We start from the raw sequence: 19,967 nt of genomic DNA, 5'->3' as shown, positions 1-19,967 counted from the left end.
AACATTCTGGAACTAAGGGCCATATACAAGCGGCACATCTTCTGCAAGATCAGGCCATTCAGTCGGACAATGTAACGGCAGTGCCCTACATAAACCGACAGGGCGGAACGAAGAGCAGAGCGGCAATGTCAGAGGTAACATGAATCCTTCTCTGGGCAGAAAAGCAGTGGCGCTATCAGCAATCTTCATTCCGGGAGTATACAACTGGGAAGCGGACACGATCTCCATCCAGGAGAATGGGGCCTCCACCCGGAGGTGTTCACAGAGGTGACAAGCCGATGGGGCGTACCTCAGGTAGACATGATGGCATCTCACCTCAACAAGAAGCTTCGCAGGTACTGTTCCAGGTCGAGAGACCTACAGGCAGTGGCGGTGGACGCACTGGTAACTCCGTGGGTGTTCCAGTCAGTCTATGTGTTCCCTCCACTTCCAGTCATCCCAAGGATTATCAAATTGATAAAAAGAACAAGAGTTCAGGCGATCCTCATTGCTCCTGACTGGCCAAGGAGGGCTTAGTGCTTAGTACACAGATCTTCTGGAATTACTGCTGGAGGATCCAAGGCCTCTTCCTGTTCGTGAGGACCTTCTGCAACAGGGGCCGTTCGCCTATCAAGACTTACTGCGGACACGTTTGATGGCATGGAGGTTGAGCGCCAGACCTTAGCACGGAAGGGTATTCTGAAAAAGGTAATTCCTGCGCTGATACAAGCTAGTAAGGGTTACGTCTAAACATTACCATCGGATTTGGAAAAAGTATGTGTCTTGGTGTGAATCCAAGAAGTTTCCAATGGTGGAGTTTCAACTGGGACGGTTTCTCTTCTTTCTGCAAGCAGGTGTGGATGAGGGTCTACGCTTGGGCTCCAGATTTCGGCCTTGTCCATTTTCTTCCAGAAACAATTGGCTGCCCTCCCTGAGGTTCAGACATTCTTGAAAGGGGTTCTGCACCCTTTGTGCCTCCTACGGCAACTTGGGATCTTACTGTGGTGCTGCAGTTCCTGAAATTGGATTGGTTCGAACCTTTGCAGGAGGTGGACGTCAAGTTTCTTACTTGGAAGGCGGTCACACTGTTGGCATTGGCATCTGCTAGACGTGTGTCGGAATTGGGGGCATTGTCATGCAAAAGCCCCTACTTGATTTTCCATGAAGATAGAGCTGAGCTGAGAACGCGTCAGCAGTTTCTTCCAAAGGTTGTGTCGGCTTTTCAAATCAACCAACCTATTGTGGTGCCAGTGGCTACTGACTCCACAATTACCTCAAAGTCCTTGGATGTGGTGAGGGCTTTGAAAATTTATGTGTAGAGAACTTCTCATCACAGGAAGTCGGACGCTTTACTTTCCCTTTTATGATCCCAATAAGGTTCGGTGTCCTGCTTCTAAGCAGACAATTCCTCGCTGGATCAGGTTTACTATCCAGCATGCATATTCTATGGCAGGATTGCAGTGTCCAACATCTGTTAAGGCCCACTCTACTCGTAGAGTGGGTTCTTCCTGGGCGGCTGCCTGGGGTGTGTCTGCTTTGCCGAGCGGCTACTTGGTCTGGGTTGAACACGTTTGCTAAGTTCTACAAGTTCGATATTTTGGCCTCTGAGGACCTAACGTTTGGTCAATCAGTTCTGCAGGTGCCTCCGCGCTCTCCCTCCCGTTCTGGGAGCTTTGGTATACCCCTATGGTTCTAATGTGGACCCCAGCATCTTCTAGGATGTAAGAGAAAAAAGGATTTTAATTACCTACCTGTAAATCCTTTTCTCGTAGTCTGTAGAGGATGCTGTGCACCCACCCAGTGCTTTGTTATCCTGCAGTAGTTCTTTGGTTGAGTACTCCTTTGTTCTTAGTTAAGTACTGCGTTTTTTTACTGGGTTCAGTAATGTTTCAGCTGTTGCTGAGTTTTCAGGCTAGTTAGCCTGGTTTGCCTTGTTTGTGTGAGCTGGTATGAATCTCGCCACTATCTGTGTATTTCCTTCTCTCGAAGTATGTCCGTCTCCTCGGGCACAGTTTCTAAACTGAGTCTGGTAGGAGGGGCATAGAGGGAGGAGCCAGTCCACACTGTTAAACTCTTAAAGTGCCAGTGGCTCCTAGTGGACCCGTCTATACCCCATGGTACTAATGTGGACCCCAGCATCCTTTACGGACTACGAGAAAAGGTCCATTTACACTCTTGCAGGAGCTGTGCATAGGCCCACTATTGCGGCTTCTTGGGCGGCAATAGCTATTGACGCCTGGGTTCAGGAAGTTGAAGCGGAACTACCGTCTAATTTTCCTGATAATGCTAGACAATGTCTTTCATATATTATTACAGCCTCTCATTATATTCAGGAGGTGGCATCTGATGCAGGTGTCCTGGCGGCCAAAGCATCTACTACGTCCATTCTGGCTCGCCGGATTCTCTAGCTGCGGTCCTGGGCTGTAGATCTGGACTCTATAAAGACCTTGGAGGTAATCCCTTTTAAGTGAAACATACTTTTTGGGGAAGATCTCAACAAGATTGTTGCTGACTTAGCATCAGCTAAGACTGCATGTCTGCCTAGTACTTCTCCTTCGGCTCCGAAGGCTAAAAGTACTTCCTTTCGACCTCCAGATAATGCAAAGGGTCAGGCGTACCCGAAACAAGATGACGGGGCGGGCCTCCCTCTGGGGATCCCAGGGTGGAAGGCCGACTTCTACGGTTTGCTCAGGTATGGTTACAGACCACTTCAGACGCCTGGGTAAGGGAAGTTGTCACTCACGGATACGCCATCTCTTTCAAGAAACGTCCACCTCGCCAGTCAACAAACATCCCTTCGGATCAGGTACGCTGTTTCTAGTCCCAAAACCGAACGGGTCCTCTCAGCCCATTCTGAACCTCAAGTCTTTGAACAAATGTATGAAAGTTTCCGTATTCCATATGGAAACTCTTCGCTCTATTGTTCTGGCTTTGGAGCCCAAGGACTATATGGTATCCCTGGACATACAGGATGCTTACCTGCATATTACTATTGCCGTGTCGCATCAGCAATACCTGAGGTTTGCTATTGGCAACCTACATTATCAATTCTAGGCCTTACCATTTGGTCTGACCACAGCTCTACAAATTTTCACCAAGGTCATGACGGCTCTCCTCCGCCATCAGGGCATCAGGATCCTGCCGTATCTGGATGACTTGTTGATCCTGGCGAACTCACCAGAGGTTCTCCTTCGTCATCTGGAACAGACGGTCCAATTCCTACAAGCCCACGGGTGGCTCATCAACTGGAAGAAATCCTCCCTGGTCCCTGCTCAGAGCATGGTGCACCTGTGGGCATTGTTGTACGCCCACAAGCAGCAGTTGTTTTTGTCTCCGGAGAAGGTCCTGAAACTTCAGGACAAAATAAGACACTTCCTATCCCTCCCACGTGTGTCGATACACTCGGCGATGCAAGTACTGCGCCTCATGGTGTCTGCTTTTGACATGGTAGAGTACGCTCAATTTCACTCCCGCCCTCTCCAGAGGTTATTTCTTTCCTAATGGGATGGCCTGCCTCACCGGATCAGGACTCAGGGCAGGGGTCGTCCTTTCTGGATCTCCAACTGGGTCCTTCTGACGACGGATGCCAGTCTGCGGGGTTGGGGCGCGGTATTGGAGCAACACTCTCTTCAAGGTCGGTGGACCAGGGAGGAATCTCTCCTCCCGATAAACATTCTGGAATTGCGGGCAGTGTTCAATGCATTGACACTAGCCCTGCCTCTGGTACAGAACAGACCTGTTCAAGTACAGTTAGACAACGCAACCACAGTAGCATACATAAATCATCAATGCGGCACTCGAAGCCGCATGGCAACTAGGGAAGTGTCAAGGTACTACAATGGGCGGAACACAATCTGCCAGCCATATCGGCAGTGTTCATTCCGGGAGTCCTCAACTGGGAAGCGGACTTCCTCAGTCGTGAGGACGTACACACTGGAGAGTGGAGCCTTCATCCGGAAGCCTTTCAACTCCTAGTGGACAAGTGGGGCCTACCAGATGTAGACCTGGTGGTGTCTCGACACAATCACAAGGTTCCGGTCTTCAGAGCAAGAACAAGGGATCCTCAAGCAGCGTTCGTGGACGCACTGTCAATTCCATGGAACTTTCAACTGCCGTACGTGTTCCCTCCGGTGTCACTCCTGCCCAGGGTAATAAGGAAGTTTAAGCAAGAAGGAGGAATACTGATTCTAATTGCTCCAGCGTGGCCCAGAAGGCATTGGTTCTCAGACCTACAGGATCTCTCGATAGAGCATCCTCTTCTACTTCCTCAACGACCAGACTGCCTTGTTCAGGGCCCCTGTGTCTACCAGGATCTGTCCCGACTGGCTGGCTTTGACGGCGTGGCGCTTCAGTACTGAGGGCCAAAGGGTTTTCTGAGGCAGTCATTCAAACTATGTTTAAGGCCCGTAAACCCGGCTTCTGCTAGAATTTACTATAGGGTCTGGAAATCTTACTTCACATGGTGTGCTGCTAAGAATTTTGATGCATTCAAGTTCAATACTGCCAATCTTTTGGCTTTCCTACAACAAGGCCTGGACTTAGGCCTCCTTCAAGGTTCATATTTCTGCCTTGTCGATATGGTTTCAGAAACAAATTGCGACTGCCTGATGTTCATACGTTCACTCGGTGTTTTACGGATTCAACCTCCTTATGTTCCTCCTGTGGCTCCTTGGGATTTGTCAGTTGTTCTGGATGCCTTACAAGAGTCTCCGTTTGAACCTCTTGAGTCTGTGGACCTTAAGTGGCTTACTCTTAAGGTCCTGTTTTTGCTGGCTATCGCCTCTGCTAGACGGGTTTCAGACTTAGGTGCCTTGTCCTGTCGGTCACCTTTTCTGATTTTTCACCGTGACCGGGCAGTTCTTAGAACTCGCCCTGGTTATCTGCCTAAGGTGGCGTCGTCTTTCCTCCTTAACCAAGAGATTGTGGTTCCGGCCTTTACCTCTCCAGGTTTATCCTCTAAAGAGAGGTCTTTTGGATGTGGTACGGGCTCTCCGTATTTATGTGAAAGGAACAGCTTCGCTTAGCAGATCTGGCTCTCTTTTTGTTCTCTTGGTTTTCACAAACGTGGCTGGCCTGCTACTAAGTAGACCTTGGCCAGATGGATTAGAATGGCGATTGCACAAGCTTATGTACAGGCTGGTCTTCCAGCTCCTGCTACCATCAAAGCTCATTCTACTCGGTCTGTTGGACCTTGATGGGCGGCCCGCCGTGGTGCGACCCTTGAACAATTGTGTAAGGCGGCTACGTCGTCCTCAGTGAACACGTTCATAAGGTTCTATGCCTTCTATACTTCAGACTCCCAGGATGCCTCCTTTGGACACCGGGTTCTTGTGCCCACTACAGCGCGTCCCCTCCCATGAGGAACTGCTTTAGGACATCCCCGATGTTATCCCTGTGGAACCCCAGTGTAGCCCGCTGCAGAAAAGGAGATTTATGGTAAGAACTTACCTTTGTTAAATCTCTTTCTGCGGGGTACACTGGGTTCCACAGGGCGCCCACCCTGACGCACTTACCTTCTTTGGGTTTGTATGGCATTAGCCGCTGGTACCGTCTCCTGTCGTGAGAATGTAGTGTATGTGGCTACTAACTGTTGTCGTCTCTCTTACCTGCTACTGCATTGGACTGGTTAACAAAACAGCTCCAGTGCCTGGAGGTGGGGATATAAAGGAGGTGGCGCTAAGCAACCTGGGAACAGTCAAAGCTTTTAGCCTGTTGGTGCCGTGGAACAAGATCCAACTCTACACCCTGATGTTATCCCTGTGGAACCCAGTGTACCCTGCAGAAAGATTTAACAAAGGTAAGTTCTTACCATAAATCTCCTTTTTTCAAAAGAAAAGCATATTCAACTTTCTTCCAATCTAACATCTGGCACATTGCAAAATATAGTTTTTTTTAAAGAAAATGTGTTGATTATGTGTCTAGGCATCTTGATCTAGCATATTGAATAGACAGCTCGTGGACTTTTCCCTGAATTTTTTTACAGGTATGAGATCATGGGAAAGATTGTTTTCCATAGTAATATGGAGTTGTTTCAAGTCTTCTAAAGAAGGTAGTTGGAGAGGTTGTCCATAGCAACCAATCAGACCCTAGCTATCATTTTATAGAATGTATTAGATTAAGTGATAGCTAGAAATTGGTTGCTATAAGGAACTTCTCCACTTGTCCTTTTTAGAAGATTTGCCTAGTATATGGTTACAGATGCGAACCTCCATCCTATTGACCTGGGCCTCCAGACAGTATTAGTCTTTTACAAAAGTAAAAAATTGCTGGCCTACATTACGAATTCCACACCATTTCTTGTTGTGACGTCTGCATGGTACAAAACTGCTTCTTTTGATAGGAGGACTGGGCAGATTATGGCATTAAGCCTTTTGCATAATGGTTTCCGTAGTAGTTGGCTTTACTCCCTCTTAGTTCTGAGGACAGGAGTTCAATTACTGACCAAGTCACTGTCTGTGTGGTGTTTGCATGTACTCTCCAAATTTGCATGGGGTTCCTCTGGCTGCTCTGTTTTTTACCCACAGTAAAAAAGTAATATACTATTAGCTAAATTGGCTGATGACTAAAAACCATAGTTTTTGCGTTCATGTGATAGGGAATATCACTTATTAGAAACATTAACATATATTCTTATTAGCTGTATGAGGGGTGAATTTGCAAGTAACAAATTGAAAGCAGCAGACTATTAGTAGTTACACCAGCAACACACAACTGTATAAGTACAGGCATCATAACTCTGCACCCATACACCTGCGTATCCATATTTGGTGCAAATAACACCCTTACTGTACTCTGAATGATCTTTTCCCTAACCTGTCCCACCGTAATAGTTATAAGGGTGAGATGTATCTAATTCCGTATAGTAACAAATTTCATACGTCTGACCTATTTGGAGTGTGGGCAAACAATGCATTTTCCAACTCCAAATCAGGGACATTGGTCAGCTTTTATTACCCTTGTTAGGATTGTTTCCTCTCCTTCTGAATTCCTAGTCTGTACTTTGGGGCTTTATTAGACAATACGTAGACTCAAGTAGAACTGGGGCCTAGAGGGAAGTAGCCTAAGCTTTGCCTATTTCTTACAGTACCCATCCTCCTTACCCCATGGTTATTTCTCTGGTGTCCCCCAATGGACTAAATTCTCATTTTCATCCACAAACCACCATATTGAACCTATTATTGTGCTAACTAACACTACACGGTATCTGTGAGCCAAATCATATTTATATTTCTCACTGATAGCAAGAGCTGTTCAGCAGGCAAACCTACAAAAGTTGGGTTTAAGACAGTAAAAATAAGATTTTACTTACCGGTAAATCTATTTCTCGTAGTCCGTAGTGGATGCTGGGGACTCCGTAAGGACCATGGGGAACAGACTGGCTCCGCAGGAGACATGGGCACTTTAAGAAAGAATTTAGATTCTGGTGTGCTCTGGCTCCTCCCTCTATGTCCCTCCTCCAGACCTCAGTTAGAGAAACTGCCCGGAAGAGCTGACAGTTTAAGGAAAGGATTTTAGGAATCCAGGGTAAGACTCATACCAGCCACACCAATAACACCGTATAACTTGTGATAACTTTACCCAGTTAACAGTATGAACAATCACAGAGCATCAGATATACTCTGATGCAACTATAACATAACCCTTATTTAAGCAATAACTATATACAAGCATTGCAGAAGAAGTCCGCACTTGGGACGGGCGCCCAGCATCCACTACGGACTACGAGAAATAGATTTACAGGTAAATAAAATCTTATTTTCTCTAACGTCCTAGTGGATCCTGGGGACCCCGTAAGGACCATGGGGATTATACCAAAGCTCCCAAACGGGCGGGAGAGTGCGGATGACTGCAGCACCGAATGAGCAAACACAAGGTCCTCCTCAGCCAGGGTATCAAACTTGTAGAACTTTGCAAAGGTGTTTGAACCTGACCAAGTAGCCGCTCGGCAAAGCTGTAATGCCGAGACCCCTCGGGCAGCCGCCCAAGAAGAGCCCACCTTCCTTGAGGAATGGGCCTTAACTGATTTAGGCAGCGGCAACCCAGCCGCAGAATGAGCCTGCTGAATCGTGTTACAGATCCAGCGAGCAATAGTTTGCTTTGAAGCAGGCGCCCCAAGCTTGTTGGAAGCATACAGGATAAACAAAGATTCTGTTTTCCTGACCTTAGCCGTTCTGGCTACATAAACCTTCAAAGCCCTGACCACATCCAGTGACTCGGAATCCTCCAAGTCCGTAGTAGCCACAGGCACCACAATAGGTTGGTTTATATGAAAGGATGAAACCACTTTCGGCAGAAATTGTGGGCGGGTCCGCAATTCTGCTCTATCCGCATGGAAAACCAGATAAGGGCTTTTATGTGAAAAAGCTGCCAATTTTGACACACGCCTAGCCGAAGCCAAGGCTAATACCATGACCACCTTCCACGTGAGATATTTTACTTCCACCGTTTTGAGTGGTTCAAACCAGTGTGATTTCAGGAAACTCAACACCACGTTAAGATCCCAAGGTGCCACTGGAGGCACAAAAGGGGGCTGAATATGCAGCACTCCCTTTACAAACGTCTGAACTTCAGGCAGAGAAGTCAGTTCCTTTTGAAAGACAATGGATAAGGCCGAAATCTGAACCTTAATGGAACCCAATTTAAGGCCCAAAGTCACTCCCGACTGTAGGAAGTGAAGGAAACGGCCCAGCTGGAATTCCTCCGTAGGGGCATTCCTGGCCTCAAACCAAGCCACATATTTTCGCCATATACGGTGATAATGTTGAGCCGTCACATCCTTCCTAGCCTCTATCAGCGTAGGAATGACCTCATCCGGAATGCCTTTTTCTGCTAGGATCCGGCGTTCAACCGCCATGCCATCAAACACAGCCGCGATAAGTCTTGGAACAGACAGGGCCCCTGTTGCACAAGTCCTGTCTTAGAGGCAGAGGCCACGGGTCCTCTGTGAGCATTTCTTGCAGATCTGGATACCAAGTCCTTCTTGGCCAATCCGGAACAATGAGTATTGTTCTCACTCCTCTTTTTCTTATGATTCTCAACACCTTGGGTATGAGAGGGAGAGGAGGAAATACATAGACAGGCTGGAACACCCACGGTGTCACCAGTGCGTCCACAGCTGTCGCCTGAGGGTCTCTTAACCTGGCGCAATATCTCTGCAGCTTTTTGTTGAGGTGGGATGCCATCATGTCCACCTATGGCAGTTCCCACCGACTTGCAATCTGCGCGAAGACTTCTTGATGAAGTCCCCACTCTCCCGGGTGGAGGTCGTGCCTGCTGAGGAAGTCTGCTTCCCAATTGTCCACTCCCGGAATGAACACTGCTGACAGTGCGCTTACGTGATTCTCCGCCCAGCGAAGAATTCTGGTGGCTTCTACCATCGCCACCCTGCTCCTTGTGCCGCCTTGGCGGTTTATATGAGCCACTGCGGTGATGTTGTCTGACTGAAGCAGAACCGGTTGGTCGTGAAGCAGGGACTCCGCTTGACGTAGGGCGTTGTATATGGCCCTTAGTTCCAGGATGTTGTTGGAAATTTCTTCCCTGTGTGACTGCCCCCCACCCTCGGAGGCTTGCATCCGTGGTCACCAGGACCCAGTCCTGAATGCCGAATCTGCGACCTTCGAGAAGGTGAGCACTCTGCAACCACCACAGTAGAGACACCCTGGCCCTGGGGGATAGGGTGATTAACCAATGCATCTGAAGATGTGATCCGGACCACATAGAAACATAGAATTTGACGGCAGATAAGAACCACTTGGCCCATCTAGTCTGCCCCTTTTTTATTTTATCCTTTAGGCAATCTCAACCCTTTTTTAACCTTAATTCTTTGTAAGGATATTCATATGCCTGTCCCAAGCATGTTTAAATTGCCCTACAGTCTTAGCCTCTACCACCTCTGATGGGAGGCTATTCCACTTATCCACTACCCTTTCTGTGAAGTAATTTTTCCTTACTTGTCCAGTAAGTCTCATTGAAAGGTCCTCGCATGGAACCTGCCGAAGGGAATGGCCTCGTATGAAGCCACCATCCTTCCCAGGACTCGAGTGTAGTGATGCACTGACACCTGTTTTGGTTTTAATAGATTCCTGACCAGTGTAATGAGCTCCTGAGCTCTCTCTATCGGGAGATAAACCCTTTTCTGGTCTGTGTCTAGGATCATGCCTAGGAGAGTCAGATGAGCTGTAGGAACCAACTGCGACTTTGGAATATATAGAATCCAGCCGTGTTGCCGTCACACTTCCAGAGAAAGTGATACGCTGTTCAGCAACTGCTTTCTTGATCTCGCTTTTATGAGGAGATTGTCCAAGTACATGATAATAGTGACACCTTGCTTCCGCAGGAGCACCATAATTTCCGCCATTACCTTGGTGAATATTCTCGGGGCCGTGGAGAGACCAAACGGGGGAAGCCGGCAGGGCCGTCGGTGAGGGGGTTATCTCCTCAAAGTCCAGCTTGTATCCCTGAGACACAATATCTATTGCCCAGGGATCTAACAGGGGGTGAACCCACTTGTGGCTGAACTTACGAAGGCGTACCCCCACCGGGCCTAGCTCCGCCTGTGGAGCCCCAGCGACATGCGGTGGATTTTGTAGAGGCCGGGGAGGACTTCTGTTCCTGGGAACTAGCTGTGTTGTGCAGCTTCTTTCCTCTGCCAAGAAAGGACGCACCTCAGACTTTCTTGTTTCTTTGTTCGAAAGGCTGCATTTGATAATGTCGTGCTTTCCTAGGCTGTGCAGGAATATAAGGCAAAATATCAGAATTACCAGCTATAGCTGTGGAGACCAGGTCCGAGATCCCTTCTCCACACAATCCCCAGCCTTCCATATGCCTCTTAAGTTGGCATCATCTGTCCATTGCATATTCTACAGGACACGTCAAGCAGAAATCGACATAGCTTTGACTCTAGGACCCAGTAGACTCATGTCTCTTTGGGCATGTTTTATATATATATATATATATATATCTATCTCTTAATACAGCATCTTTGATATATACCGTATTTTTCGGACCATAAGACGCACTTTTTCTCCCCAAAAATGTGGGGGGGGGAAAGTACATGCGTCTTATGGTCCGAATATGCGTCTTATGGTCCGAATAACAGAGCAGGAGTAAAAACCTTATGGAGCGCTCTCAATGCGCTGGGTGGGAGAGGCAGCAGTTACGAGTGCGGGTAGCGGCGGGTCCTGTCTGCTGCTGCTGCTGCTTTGCCGTCATACAAGAGGCGGCATCACGTGGCTCCCCCGCTCCCTCCCCTCGTCCAAAGTATTGCTGCTGCTGCTTCGCCATCATCTGTATGTTGTGAGGTAAAAAGGTTCTCGTCTGCTCTGTACTGTGACTATGGCTGTGCTTGTGTGGCTGCCTCTGTCACACACTGTCCCAGAAAAATCTGTGTACCGTATTCCATGTAAATGGCCTGTAAAGCTGATGTCTGTGTCTACAGTATAGATTGTAAGCTTATTACACTATTTGGTTCAGAATATTTTTTTTCCTGTTTTCCTCCTCTAAAAACTAGGTGCGTCTTATGGTCAGGTGCGTCTTATGGTCCGAAAAATACGGTATATATATATATATCTCTATATATACATACATACTAGGGTCTCAATCTCTGCTGATAAGGTACCTGTCCACGCTGCCACAGCGCTATAAACCCATGCCGACACAATCGCCGGTCTGAGTAGTGTACCAGAATGTGCACGCTATCTGCAGGATCCCTGAGAATAGCTGTTACGTCAGGGCTACCTTTTGGGCAAACGTGACACCCTAGGGGAAGATTCCCATCGTATCCTGGCCCTAGTGGGGAAAGGATACTCCCTGAGAATTCTTTGTGGGAAACTGCAGTCTCTTGTCTGGAGATTCCCGCTCTTTTTCATCATGAGAGGAGGGAAATTTACCTCGGCTTTCTTCCCCTTAAACGTGTACCCTTGTGTCAGGGACAGATGAGTCATCAGTGATATGCAAATCATCTTTTATTACAATAATCATATATTGAATACTTTCTTTATCATCCACTAGGGGTCACTGGAGTACTCTTGGGATATGGACGGGCGGAGCCGAACAAAGGCACTGAATATTCAAATTTAGGACTCTCCCCCCCCCTCCATATCCCCAAGTACCTCAGTGTACTTTGTCAGTGTTTTTTCGGTGCTCACAGATGAACATCGGCTTGTGGCAATGGCCACTTTTCAGATTTTTATTTTTATTTTTATTTTTAATTTTTACACTGCCCGTCTCAGTTTATGGAAAAACATGGGTCCGGGATGGTGTCGCTGCAAGGCAGCGGATGGCGTGTCGGTCCTCACAAAGAGCACCCTCACAGCCACAGGCGCTATAGGCAAGCGCATGGCGTGTCGGTCCTCACAAAGAGCACCCTCACAGCCACAGGCAGCCATTGTCTCCTTTAAACTGAACGGAGCTTACAGAAAGAAGATCCGTTACAGCCAGGATAAGACAAAGAGCTGGAAGGAGCTTACACTTACAGAAGCTCCGTCACAGCCAAGATGAGGCTGAAACGGAGCTTGCAGAGAGAAGAGAAGGCGGCACAAGGTATGAGTGTCAGGGCGGTCAGCTCACGCTGCCGCCCTGCTGTGTGTGTGTTATGCTGTAGAAATGACATAGCCGCTGAGCACGTGAGTGTTATACTGTAGAACTACACGCCGCTGAAGGTCTTGCTGACGATGCGCAGAGCGGCCGCACGTCACTCAGACGTTGGCCGCTCTCACTGCGCTGATGGCCCGGTACGAGAATCTCCGTGCGCTGTACTAAGAGAGCGGCCGCACGTCACTCAGACGCCGGCCGCTCTCACTGCTCTGAGGGCACGGCACCGCTAGACGCTACCGCCATTCTCCTGGGCTGAACTAAGTAGAGCGGCCGCACGTCACTCAGACGCCGGCCGCTCTCACTGCTCTGCTGCGGCACCGTTACACGCCGCCGACATTCTCCGGGAGCTCAACTAAGAGAGCGGCCGCACGTCACTCAGACGCCGGCCGCTCTCACTGCTTTCATGGCCCGGCACCGCTACACGCCGCCGAGACAGTGGCCGCACGTCACTAAAGGACGCAGGCCACTTTTCCAAAGACACACCGCAGACACAGGGAGACTGTGTACTGCTGTAGGAAGCAGCTGCCGGACGGCTCCCCGGCGCTAGATCAGGCTCTCCTGCTCTCCCTGCTCCCGATCTCCGTACGCTGCAGGTAAGGGATGCAGGGGGGGGGGGAATAATACCCATAGCAGCAGCAAAGGCTGCATGGGTTCAAAATACACAAGCAGCGCAGCACGTTAAACAATGTACACTGTGTACTGTGATGTTTCAGCACGTTTTATATATATAAATATAATGAAGCTTTTGCTGGCAATAATATCAGTATGAACTGTGATTATAGGTGTAAACACTTTGTATATATATATAATATATATATGAGGCTTTGGCTGGCAATAGGTTATCAGTGGCATAACCTATTACACGTTTAACCATGTTTTCTGTTATTTTTGGTTACAGTTGCATAAATACACTGCAGGCAGTGCTCATATTATTTGAATACATATATTTTACTGTATCCTATGTATAATAGGCTATTAAGCATAATAACTGTATAATAGGCTATTAAGCCTATATTAAAACTGGGAAAGCATGGCATGACGGCCATTTTAATCATTGCTGGTTTTCCAGTTATAATTCCAGACCATACACCTCTACTCCACAAGGAGGCGCAGGGGTGTTAGTGGGAATTTTTTTTTTTTATTAGTTCAAGATAATTCTGGAACATTCCTGCCCTACATCTTTAAGCCACCAGAAGGCGCAGGGGTGTTAGTAGGAATTTGGTTCGGGTTTCATGCCCATGTGAACTGCTTTTCACATAAAGACTTTGGTTTCCTAATAAATATGCTGTTCAGCAATAACATATATATATAGATATATATGCCATATAATAATCGTGCAAGTGTCTGTCTGTTGCCTATTATGATGTCTGTCTACATAGCGAATAAGGCTCTAGTGCAGACTAAAAATGTTAACATTGGCAATTCAAATTAAAACAGCGGTAATCGGAGTCTCAGAATAACTCCGCCAGCGCTAACAAAAGACAATCTTTCCAAAGTGACAATTTTCCTTTGGGTACCAGAGTGTTTATTTCACTAGTCTTATAATTTAATGCACGATTCTATGTCAAATCTCACACCGATAACTACAAGTGAGCAGGGTACATTAGTCCAGCACTCAGATAGTGCGGGGTTTTAGACAACCATACATAATAGTTTCCAAAAGGACGCGATCCGCCATTGGTATATGCGTTTCTGTCAAACATTATAAAAACCACAGATACATTTGGGTCACTAGAATCTATCTATGGAACCATGCCGATCACGGTTAAAAGAAGCTGCAGAGTATATCTGTAAAGCTTTTGCTAACGCCGGTTATTTTCAAATTGTCGCTAGTTAAGCGCGACAAGCCCAGAGCTTGTTTGCTCCTAAATTGGATATATGTGTAACGACATTTTATCCCTTTACGATATTCTACATTAGCGCATACAATATACTTGTAACAGCGTTTTATTCTTTTATAAACATCAGTCACGTCTTGTAACGACAGGACGTTACAGTCAGCAAGCCAGTGGTTTGATGACCTCTTTTACATTTGTGGAAGTGCGTCTTTTCACGTTACATTTGCGAGGTTTCATGACTTCAACTCATATATGTCTCAGCTATTTACAGCTTAGAGTACAAAACTGCTTCTGGCGAACGGTTTGGCAGGTTGTCATTTAGTCTTGGCTGGGTTATAAACCAGTCAATAGTACGCCAACAGAGTCAAAATGACTTATTCCCGTCTGTTTGAGCAAAATCAAACAGCTCCGTTGCAATATCAATCAGCAAGTCATTTACTACAGTTAGAAAATGAAAATGGATTTTCTGCAGTTAGTTTTTGCTTATTGCAGCCACAAAATTGTATAATTGCATTTGATCTTCACAATGCGTATTTACCCAGTCCGGTTTCTTCATCACAGGTTCTAGCGTTTGCAAATCGCCACAACCATTAACCATTTCATTTATACCGTTGCTTATCGCTGCCGGTATTTACCAAAGTGATGTTGGAATAATCGCTCATCTCACATAAGAACTATGTATCAACAAAGTTCCTCTATCTTGCGCTACTAAGGTATACTGCGGTAGCAGATTAAGTTCGAAAACAATCACATCTAAGTCGGTCTAAACGATGTCAATTCCTAGGTAAGATTATAAATACGGTAAATCAAAGACTTTTACCTACTACACCAGCAAGAACAAAGGTACACGCACATTAGCGGTACATTGGTGTATTCACTTATTAAGAATAAAGATGTGTTTTCAATCGCGTTTCTCACAGAGGGACAAGGGTGCGTATACTCTGGACGACAGTCACAGAGAGTCAGGATTTGTAGTTAAAATCAACGCAAAGGTTCTAAAACACGACAGATTGCTGTCAATAAATGTCCTAGAACTCTGTGCATTTTACAATGCAATAGATAAATGTCCTAGAACTCTGTGCATTTTACAATGCAATAAATAATTCGTTTTCAGTCTGTCCAGGGATAGACTCTGGGTTCTCTTCAGAACGAATAAATCTTTCGCTTTTTACTAAAGATTTCTGTAGACAGGAACAACCGTGAGTTTCATGTAATTTTGTTTTTTCATGCCTAGCTCACGCTGCCCTTAAGCAGTCAAACAAAGCAACGGCAGTTGCATACACAACAACCAGTGAAAACCAAGAAGCCGCATGGCAATGCGGCAGGTAACTCAAATCTTCAATGGCTCAGAACGCCATTATGTGAAAATGTCAAGACATCAATCCGTGAGTGGACATTTGTTAGACAAAAGATCTCACCCGTCAGGGTTTGGATCTTGAAAACTGGACATTAAATCCAGAGGTGTTTCATATGTGAGTCCACAGAAGGCGGTTACCCCAAGTATACATAATGGCATCTCGCCACAATTACAAAAGCTCAGTATATGTACATCACATTCATGGGGTCATTCAGCATCGTGTATCTGGCTCCACCATTTTCCGCTTCTCTCTTCGTTGCCAAAACGGATCAGAAGACAGTTCGTCACAGTCATACTGGTGGTATCTCATGGGTTTCGGAGAAGTTTGCTTCTCGAATTTTCAAGTAATACTTGCACACGATCTTGCCCCGCTCATAATACGGCCAACCTGTTACATCACGGAACGTTCTTTTACCCATAGTTACCTATGTACCTATTATCTATGTACCGCAGCTGCGGTTGACGGGGTGAGAGTTCAGACCTCTCTCTTAAAAAATAGAGAATTACAGTATCGGTTATACCAACCATGTTACGAAATAGTAAGCCGCTTAAGGCAGCTCATAATTAAAAAATTTCGTGTGCTTACATAGGTTGTAAACCTCGGAAGTTTCCAACATCATACTTCAAGTACCCGTATTCTGTTAAACGGGATGGGATGGAAAACTGCGTTCATCTGCACTAAGAGTGCAGGTATCTGTGTGGTAAACTTATTTTCAAAGCGTTTGCCTCTATTTACGTCTGTAAACATCTTTCTACAAGGTGTCACCAAAGTTCAGACTCTATTTATCCCACCTACAGCGCCAGGCGATTTGAGGTTGGGTACAGATTTCTTAGTTTTCATATTTTGGAATCCTTTCAACAAATGGGAATTAAGTTTCATATTTTTGAACCCGTACAACAAATGGGTATTAAGTTCTCACTTTGGAAAACATTTTTCTTCTAGCCTTGGCTTCGCCAAGGGTGCTTCGGCAAGGATTTTGTTTTCATATTTGGGTGCCTTGTATTCCAAGCCACCGTATTTGAGTTTTCTCATTACAAAGCAGATCTTCCGACAAAATCCGCTTTCGTATTCTTCACATCAATATACCAATAGTGGTTCCTGTGGGGACAGCACATTCTAAAATTCTGAATGTGGTACACGCGTTACGCGTTTATATATGTAGTACGTGATATGAATACGTTGTTTGTTCTATATGATACTGCAAACTGGGGTTAGCCAGTTTCTCAGCAGATTTTATCCAGTTGGATAATAATGACTACAAGTCAGGCTTACTTAAGGCTAAGTTACAATCGCCTACGTCAGTAATAGCATCCCACAGGTTCTGTGGGAATGTCACACCCAGCGGGTCGTGGAGCGTTTACGACGCGGCTACATAGCCTTTAGTGCACCACGTTTGTGCACGTTTACACGTTATGAATGGTGGCGCCATCAGCATTTAGCTTTGGCTGCCTACTGTTACAAGTATCAAACAGCTCTCCCGCCCACGAGGGAAGCTTTGGTACGTCCCAAGAGTACTCCAGTGACCCCTAGTGGATGATAAAGAAAATAGGATTTTGGTACTTACCAGGTAAATCCTTTTCTTTGAATCCATAGGGGGCACTGGACGCCCACCCAGAGCAGTTTTACCTGGGTTGTTGTAAGCTCAAGGGAGCTTAGTGAACAAATTTAACTTGGATGGTATTAAGCTCGAAGGAGCTTAGGGTAACACATTTTCACCAATTGGCTCAAATTATAAAGTTCTATCGGTTAAGGTGTCAACTGTTTAGTTGACAATAAGGTTACGGATCAACTTTGTGGTTGTCCGTTATGTTATAGGGATTCTCCATTGTCAACCTCTCTATATCCTGTTCGCTCAGTAAAAAACACTGGCAAAGTACACTGAGGTACTTGGGGATATGGAGGGGGGGGAGAGTCCTAAATTTGAATATTCAGTGCCTTTGTTCGGCTCCGCCCGTCCATATCCCAAGAGTACTCCAGTGCCCCCTATGGATTCAAAGAAAAGGATTTACCTGGTAAGTACCAAAATCCTATTTTTCTGCCATTTTGGCTATAACTTTGCATTATCGTAGTCGACACTGGAGTCAGACTCCGTGTCGATATCAGTGTCTATTATTTTGGATAGTGAGCATTGAGAGACTCTGAAGGTCTCTGCGACATAGGGACAGACATGGGTAGATTTCCTGTCTGTTCTCTAATCTTCTGTGCAATAAATTCACCTTAGCACTTACACATATCCAAACAGGTTTTGTCGACGGAGACACCCTCTCACACACACATTTGCTCCATCTCCTCCTTAGGGGAGCCATTTACCTCAGACATGTCGACACACACGTACCGACACACCACACACTCAGGGAATGCTCATCTGAAGACAATTCCCCCATAAGGCCCTTTGGAGAGACAGAGAGAGAGTATGCCAGCACACACTCCAGCGCTATTAACCCAGGAATAACACAGTAACTGCTGTTTATATTGATTTTTGCGCCTAATTATGTGCCCCCCCTCTCTTTTTACCCTCTTCTACCGTGTAACTGCAGGGGAGAGGCTGGGGTGCTTCCTCTCAGCGGTGCTGTGGAGAAAAAACATGGCGCTGGTGAGTGCTGAGGAAGAAGCCCCGCCCCCTCGACGGCGGGCTTCTGTCCCGCTTTCATGTACAATTTTGGCGGGGGCTCATACATATATACAGTGCCCAACTTTTGCCAAAGCGGTCTCTAATTGCTGCCCAGGGCACCCCCCCCTGCGCCCTGCACCCTTACAGTGACTGGAGTATGTGGGTGTAGTGTGGGAGCAATGGCGCACAGCTGCAGTGCTGTGCGCTACCTCATGTAAAGACTGGAGTCTTCTGCCGCCGATTTCGAAGTCTTCTTGCTTCTTTCACCCGGCTTCTGTCTTCCGACTCTGCGAGGGGGACGGCGGCGTGGCTCCGGGATCGGACGACAAAGAGTGAGATCCTGTGTACGATCCCTCTGGAGCTAATGGTGTCCAGTAGCCTAAGAAGCAGGACCTATCTGCAGAGAGTAGGGCTGCTTCTCTCCCCACAGTCCCACGATGCAGGGAGTCTGTTGCCAGCAGAGCTCCCTGAAAATAAAAAAACCTAACAAAATACTTTCTTATAGCAAGCTTAGGAGAGCTCACTAAACAGCACCCAGCTCGTCCGGGCACAGATTCAAACTGAGGTCTGGAGGAGGGACATAGAGGGAGGAGCCAGAGCACACCAGAATCTAAATTCTTTCTTAAAGTGCCCATGTCTCCTGCGGAGCCCGTCTGTTCCCCATGGTCCTTACGGAGTCCCCAGCATCCACTAGGACGTTAGAGAAAGTTTTTTAGGTTGTTAGTCCTCATTGCTGCCAGTTCTCTAGTTTGAACCAATATTGTATTAACAAATAAGATGTGTGGCCCAATACCCTACAAACACTAATTCTATTGTAATATTTTAAGGTGAGAAGAAACCTGCAAACCCAGAAGAAAATGTTTTCTTGTGCAAGGCTATGCGTCACTTCTTCCCTGGTTCAGCTCATCTACAATCGTGTCACCTTTCTCTAACTGGCGAGCCAGTACCTCACAACTGTGATGACAATCATACCCTCAGCGAGGTAAATAAACTTACTTTAATGATTCAACAATGTGACCTCCCAGAAGCTGGTACCAGGAAAGCTGGAAAGCGAAAGAGACCTCCACTAAAAAATAAATCCAATTTGCTGCTTATGAAGACCAGAGCTGCCACACAACAGAGCAACAGCAGTGACAGAGTACTGTTCACTAGTGGCACAGAAACAGAGGAGGATTCAGAGCGTTTACAAATGGACTACACGGGTTCACAATCGCCAACATTTTAATAATCAGTCTGGACACGTTTTACATGTTTCTCCTGCCCTAGTTTGAATATTGTTTGACTGTGTGAGTGGGAAAGTGGAGTATATGATGTGGTTAGGGCCAAGAGAACAGGTCCTATTTCTTTTAACTTGTATTCTGTTTTATCTGTCAGATTTGTATTTATTTTATTGGAATAAAAACAATCAAAACTATCACCCTTCATTCAAGAGCTTCAGAATTCAGTTTAACAGATACTTACATTTAATGGTTAAGAATGGTAGCTATTGTAGGAGAGGAATCTGGTTTGAATTAATTTTAATGGTTGGTTATCTAATTATATTTACCATTTCTAGTATTAATAAGTGACATGGAATTGAAACTAAAA

General features: G+C 46.3%; 1 protein-coding gene and 1 non-coding gene across 3 annotated transcripts in view; both read left to right on the top strand.

Moving 5' to 3' along the window:
* Positions 1-19,794, top strand: part of ABRAXAS1 (abraxas 1, BRCA1 A complex subunit) — a 79,011-nt gene extending 59,217 nt beyond the window's left edge. For both annotated transcript variants that reach the window (XM_063919750.1, XM_063919754.1), the window contains exon 9: positions 19,208-19,794. In XM_063919750.1, the coding sequence (XP_063775820.1) occupies positions 19,208-19,605 (398 nt within the window). In that variant the 3' untranslated portion in view covers positions 19,606-19,794. The remainder of the gene's footprint in view (positions 1-19,207) is intronic.
* On the top strand, positions 15,539-15,654 carry LOC134932329 (U5 spliceosomal RNA). The gene has a single exon (XR_010179309.1). It is a non-coding gene; the product is annotated as a U5 spliceosomal RNA (small nuclear RNA).
* Positions 19,795-19,967: the final 173 nt, after the last annotated feature.

The sequence above is a fragment of the Pseudophryne corroboree genome, chromosome 1 (assembly GCF_028390025.1).
Source record: "Pseudophryne corroboree isolate aPseCor3 chromosome 1, aPseCor3.hap2, whole genome shotgun sequence".
NCBI classification, from domain to species: domain Eukaryota; kingdom Metazoa; phylum Chordata; class Amphibia; order Anura; family Myobatrachidae; genus Pseudophryne; species Pseudophryne corroboree.
The sequence above is the reverse complement of the archived record's forward strand: the minus strand, read 5'-3'. Positions and strand labels throughout refer to the sequence as shown.